Here is a 4,259-nt window from a genome sequence, read left to right as displayed (position 1 = left end):
TACCAATCATGTTGCCACAAATGGTATGTGTTTATCATTTTTGATTACTGAGTAATATTCCATTGTATATGTGTATATAATTACATCTTTTCTTAAGATTTATTTATGCATACAGAACTGGGGTTCAGGCAAGAGGTGCAGAGGATGAAAGGATTCACCAAAGACAGAGTGGGGAGCAGAACAGGAAGATATACTGAAATGCACTGCTGAGGGGAGCAGTGGGGAGACAGGAGAGGTCTGCTGGGCCATGCAGTTCACCTACCTGGCTGAGGATCAAACTCATGGTGAAATGGCTGTGGCCAGCTTTACAGTGCTGTTCTTTAACCTGTTGTGCCACAAGGAGGAGTTCACTACATCCTCTTAATGCAGGCATCTTTTGGAGGTACAAAGGTTGTTTCCATTATTTAATTATAGTAAATTCTGCTACAATAAACATGAGAGTGCATGTATCCTTTCAAAATATTTGTTTTGAATTTGAGGGTAATTTGATAAAAGTGGAGTTACTGGATCAGATATCAGTTCAATTTTTAATGTTTTGAGACATCTCTATGCTGCTTTCTGTAAGGGGTGAAACAGTTTGCTTTCCCACCAGCAGTGTAGAAGGGCTCCCTTTTGTCACCAGTGTCTCTCTAATCCTTTCGATATGGTCCATTCTCACATGTATGAGATGATATTTTATTGTGGACTTGAATTGTCTCTCTAATATCATCACAGTAAGTGATAGTGAACATTTGTTGATGTGCTTGTTTGCAATGTGAATGTCTTCTTTGTAGAAATATTTGTTCTACCCATTTTTTTAATTGGGCATATTTTTTCTGTAGAGTTTTATTAGTTCATTGTGTATCTTTGATAACAGTTCTTTTTCAAATATTTTCTCCTATTAAGTAGGTTATCCTTCATTTTAGTTATGGCTTTTCAATATGTAGGAACTATAGAGTTTGTTTATGTTCTCACTTGTTTTCTAGCTGTTGGTGATGAATTCCTAAAGACATCACTAAAGCGGATGTCGTGGAGTGTCTATGGTTTCAAGTCATATTTAAGTCTTAATTTTTAAAAGCTTTGTATGCTGTGAAATAGTAGTCTATATATATCATTCTTTTGTATTTGGATTTCCAGGGAGTTTTTCTAGCACTCTTTCTTAATGAGATTTGACTTTCTATTTTCTCTGTTGTATACTCTTAGATTATTTTTGTGATTTAACTCTCCATGTAAATTTGTGTTTATTTATTGGTTCCCATTTATTCCAGTGCTCTATAGTCTGTTTTATTCAAGTACCAAACTATGCTGACTGCTTTTGCTCTGGAGTATAGTTTAAAGTCTGGAATTGTGACACCCTGTTCTTTTTCTCTCAGCATTGCTGAGTCTACTCAGAATCTTTTATGGCTCCATATAACTTGTAAGAATGTTTCCTCTATTTCTTTGAAGAATGCCACTGAAACATTGACAGACATTGCATTTCCATCTGTATATTCCTTTGGATAAAAGGGCCATTTTAACAGAACTAATTTTCTCAATACATGATCAATGAATGTCTTTCCAATTTTATGTCTTGTAATTCTTTTAATGAAGACTTATATTTAATTTTCAGTTTCACTCTTTGCTGACCTGTAAGGATTCTATTGGAAAATGCTGATAGCCTTATAGCAAAATATTGTTTTTCTCATCCTACTTTTTAGATGACCAAATTTCAAATTTTACCATTTTAATGATAATGTGTCTTGTTATTGATCCCTTTAGTTTCCTGTTATTTGAAACTCCCTGGGATTTTTGTACATGAATATCTGATTCATCTACCAGTATATCTTCAAATATTTTTCTGACCTTTCTCCATTCACCTTGTGGAGCCTAAGAATTTGAATATTGTTGCTCTTAATGAAATAGTATTTAAAGTATTGTTTTTAAAAATGTCCTTTGATATTCATTTTGTTGCTTTTTGTGAATTTGATTGCTAATTTTCCAAGATTATGTCAGGACTCAGAAAATCTCCTTCAAAGGTAAATGCATAAAAGAATATTGTAATGCAATTTTAAAATGCCATTACCTCTTGGGGAAAAGAAGGTGAGTGCAATTAGCAGGAATTCCTAATAAGAGATGATATTGAAGGTCCTTCAGGTTATTACATATATACAACAGATTGTTAATAAATACATAAACAGGAGAGAGAGAGTGAGATAAGGAAATAAATAATAGAACTCTTGGTTGAAACATAAACATTTTGATATTGCAACTGTGAATAATGCCTTTATGTGAACATTAATCTTTTCCTTTTTTAATTTCTAGTCACAAGCATCACTACATGGCAACAGAATTCCCTAATATAAGTAGATAGAAAGACCCTTTAAAGGTCATTAGATTTAAAGACATGCATAGAAAATAGATACATAGATATATGACAGAGAGAAGGGGAAAAAGATAGTAGATCTCTTGGCTGAAATGTAAAAATTTAATATCCCAGTTCATTAGCAATGCCATTGTGTGAACATTAATCATTATTTTTTTAATCCTAGTCATAAGAATCACTACATGGTACCAGAAAATCACACATGGGTTACAAAATTTTATCTTCTTGGATTATCAAAGGAACCAGAACTGCAGTCCCTCATTTATGGACTTTTCCTTTGCATGTACCTAATCACTGTGTTTGGGAATCTACTCATCATCCTAGCCACAATCTCAGATACTCACTTACACACACCCATGTATTTCTTCCTCTCCAACTTGTCTTTTGTAGACATATGTTTCACGTCAACAACCATCCCTAAGACGCTACTGAATATACAAACACAGAGCAAAGTCATAACTTACGAAGGCTGTATCTCACAGATGTATTTTGCATTGTTCTTTGGAGTGCTGGATGACTTTCTCCTGACAGTCATGGCCTATGACCGCTATGTGGCCATCTGCCATCCCCTACACTACATGGTTATTATGCATCCCCGCCAGTGTGGACTCTTGGTCCTGGTGTCCTCAGTGACTAGTGCCCTGCACTCCATGATACAAAGCTTAATGGTGATGCGATTGTCCTTCTGTGCAGAACTGGAAATCCCACACTTTTTCTGTGAACTCAATCAGATGGTCCAACTTTCTTGTTCTGACACCTTTCTTAATGATGCAGTGACATATTGTGCAGCTGGACTATTTGCAGTTGGTCCTTTTGCTGGTATACTTTACTCTTACTCTAAGATTGTGTCAACTATATGTGGAATCTCATCAACTCAAGGAAAATATAAAGCGTTTTCCACCTGTGTGTCTCACCTGTCAGTTGTCTTCTTATTTTATAGTACAACCCTAGGAGTGTACATCAGTTCTACTGCCACCCACAACTCACGCTCAAGTTCAGCAGCCTCAGTAATGTACACTGTTGTCACACCCATGCTGAACCCCTTCATCTACAGTCTGAGGAACAGAGACATAAAAGAGGCTCTGAAAAAGCTCACTGCAAAGGAATTTATCAAGGGACCAATCATGAAGCAGATGAAGTTCCCATGACTGGGGGACTAAAATTTCGGAGTCAGAAATTGTGACTGTTGTATTTCTTCATTCTATATATTTACTGGAATGTCTGCTTCTTGAAATCAACTTTGCTACACAATTTGAGTTACTCACACTAGCACACATTCATTTTCCAAACCTCTCAATGTTCTTTTCCAAATGTAATCAGAAATTTGGGGAAATTTCCATTTATATATTGGATTTATTTGTTGATTGAAATACTTATTGGAGAAATGGATTCCATAAAAATAACATTTTAAATAATGCATACCTTGTCATTTTCTATTATCTGATTTCATAATGTAGAATATATATTTCTAGAATACTTTGTGTTCTATTTTATATTCCCTGCTTCGATCTTTTGCTCATCATCAGCTGTTATTGATAAACACCATCTCTAATTTCTCTATATTACATGCATTAATTTAGCTACTGGAAGAAGAAAGTCAGAAAAGATGATTGGTGATTATGTGTAATATTGCACATACATGATTCAAGAAATTCAGTCTGAAGATTGAAAGATAGAGGTTACATAAAAATTTCACAGTGATATGCAACATTGAGTGCATGAGGAAAAGTCTTTTCCCACTGTGCTTTAACCCACTGAGCCACCAGGAAGGGTGCATGTCATTGAAATTTTTATAAGAATAGCATGAGCCTATAAATTGCTTTTGGTAGGATGGCCATTTTAATAATATTAATTCTTCCAATCCATGAACAAGGGATGTCTTCCATTTCTTTGTGTCTTCTTCTATTTCTTTTAACAA

General features: G+C 34.9%; 1 protein-coding gene across 1 annotated transcript; it reads left to right on the top strand.

Moving 5' to 3' along the window:
• The first annotated feature begins 2,523 nt into the window (after window positions 1-2,523).
• On the top strand, window positions 2,524-3,489 carry LOC101626582 (olfactory receptor 7A17-like). The gene has a single exon (XM_004688217.1). The coding sequence runs from the start codon at window positions 2,524-2,526 to the stop codon at window positions 3,487-3,489; it is 966 nt and encodes a 321-aa protein (XP_004688274.1).
• The last annotated feature ends 770 nt before the right edge of the window (window positions 3,490-4,259 follow it).

Source organism: Condylura cristata, unplaced genomic scaffold (genome assembly GCF_000260355.1).
Source record: "Condylura cristata isolate star-nosed mole 26May11 unplaced genomic scaffold, ConCri1.0 scaffold00024, whole genome shotgun sequence".
Classification (NCBI taxonomy): domain Eukaryota; kingdom Metazoa; phylum Chordata; class Mammalia; order Eulipotyphla; family Talpidae; genus Condylura; species Condylura cristata.
Note: the sequence above shows the minus strand (reverse complement) of the source record. Positions and strands in the feature narration are given on the sequence as shown.